Source organism: Fulmarus glacialis, unplaced genomic scaffold, assembly GCF_000690835.1.
Source record: "Fulmarus glacialis isolate BGI_N327 unplaced genomic scaffold, ASM69083v1 scaffold29333, whole genome shotgun sequence".
In the NCBI taxonomy this organism is placed as follows: Eukaryota; Metazoa; Chordata; class Aves; order Procellariiformes; family Procellariidae; genus Fulmarus; species Fulmarus glacialis.
Genome location: NW_009205352.1, coordinates 2159 through 3812, shown reverse-complemented (window position 1 = coordinate 3812; position 1654 = coordinate 2159). Strand labels below are relative to the sequence as shown.

Genomic DNA, 1654 nt, shown 5'->3' with positions numbered 1-1654 from the left:
CTGCTTCATGCCGTAAAATGTAGAATTAATCTTGTCTAACTTTAGAAATCTGTTGCAAATGTCTATGTCTCAACTAGTCTCAAGTCTTCAAATTACTGAGCTCAGATAACCCAATTTCTCTGACTGATTCCTGCAGTTAATTCTTTCGGAATTAAGAATACTTGTTGAAGGGTTGCTTTTTACTTCTTGTTACAATCTCTCAAAGTTTATGTTGAGTCGATACTTAAGGCATGTTTATCTTCGGTCAGTATATTAATATCCATTATAAAAACCCGTAACACTTACTGTGTTTTGTAAGATCTTTGAAGAGTATTTTATAAAATCTTTGAAGCATAATAATATGAGAAGCAAATAAGCCTGAATGTTACTATGCTAATGGAAACCTAAACATTGAAAAAAAGAATATAGCAAATAATGTGGAGTAAATCTAGAAGTTTTCATTAAAATGCTGTAAATATATATGCATTTATATTCATTTCACACAAAAAGTACTGGAAAACAAGCATTTCTCAAAAGGAAGAAACTATGTTGCTCAGCTTTAATTCAACATTTTATTTTGCTAAAATAATGTTTAAAAATGTCTTGTTATGTTTCTTCTTTTTCTGTTCCACGAACACAAAGGGAGATGCAGTAAAAGACTTAATGCTTCGCTTCTTGGGGGAGCAAGCTGCAGTGAAGAGACAAGTTTTAAACACGAACTCTGTAGAACAGTCATTTGTAGGCTTGAAACAGCTAATTGTAAGTAACAATCTTCATAATTCAATATATATTAAATATCATGCTTCCCTCAAGATAGTTGGGAGCTATTGACTGTGAGGAGAAATGAAAAAAAACCTGTCTGTTCATGATTCTGCAAAGGTACTAGCCAAGGTCCAGTAGTTTTTAGTGGGAATGACACTGGGTTTTAAATATTGGGTTTTAAATGACGTAGTAAACATTTTTTTTATATGCAAAAGTTAGAAAAAAGGTAATTTTAAGTTACTGTGAATTTTATCAGCTGTTAATTTTCATGTAATGTAAATGGTTGCGAAACAGATTTTAGTGGCTTTTTTGTTTATCTGCATATGTATTATTTATGTTCTCACCTTAGTGTTTTACAAAAGTTAAGACATACTAGTTGTTGTGAATGGTAAGCAAAGCTGATGTGATAATTTCAATGCTTTAATTTTTTATTTCAGTGCAGGAAAACTGAACTAAATTAATTCCAAATGAAAGCTTAATTTTCTCTAAGTTAAAATCCTTTCCTTAATGTAAATATTTCAGACCTGGAAATAGTTGCATCTAGCAACCTTGTGAATCTTGTCTTGTTCTTCAACCATTGTGTTCCTCTATGAAACTCATTACTATTACATGACTGAGCCTTACTTAATCTGTTGAAATGTCAAAATATTTTAGGCTTATTTTATTTTTGAAAAAATGGATGAAAAATTACTGAGGAAAAGCAGTGAGGAATTAAGTGTTAGGACAGTCTGTATTTAGTATTTAACGTCTTTTAATTTAATTGTGTTACATTACATGTAAAGCTCCAGAAGAGACTTTTTGTCATGTTAGGAGAACTCTAGTTGATTTCCTCAAGCGTTGTTAAAGGAATTCAAAGGTAATTTTTGAAGTTAAACCTGAAGAAACAGATTGTGATCTCCATCCTGCAGATAGA

General features: G+C 31.1%; 1 protein-coding gene across 1 annotated transcript in view; it reads left to right on the top strand.

Moving 5' to 3' along the window:
• LOC104075030 (trafficking protein particle complex subunit 12-like) overlaps window positions 1–738 on the top strand; it is a gene marked incomplete at its 3' end in the record, with an annotated part of 5943 nt that extends 5205 nt beyond the window's left edge. Inside the window, exon 2 of the mRNA XM_009575374.1 lies at window positions 622–738. Coding sequence (XP_009573669.1) covers window positions 622–738 — 117 coding nt within the window. The remainder of the gene's footprint in view (window positions 1–621) is intronic.
• Window positions 739–1654: the final 916 nt, after the last annotated feature.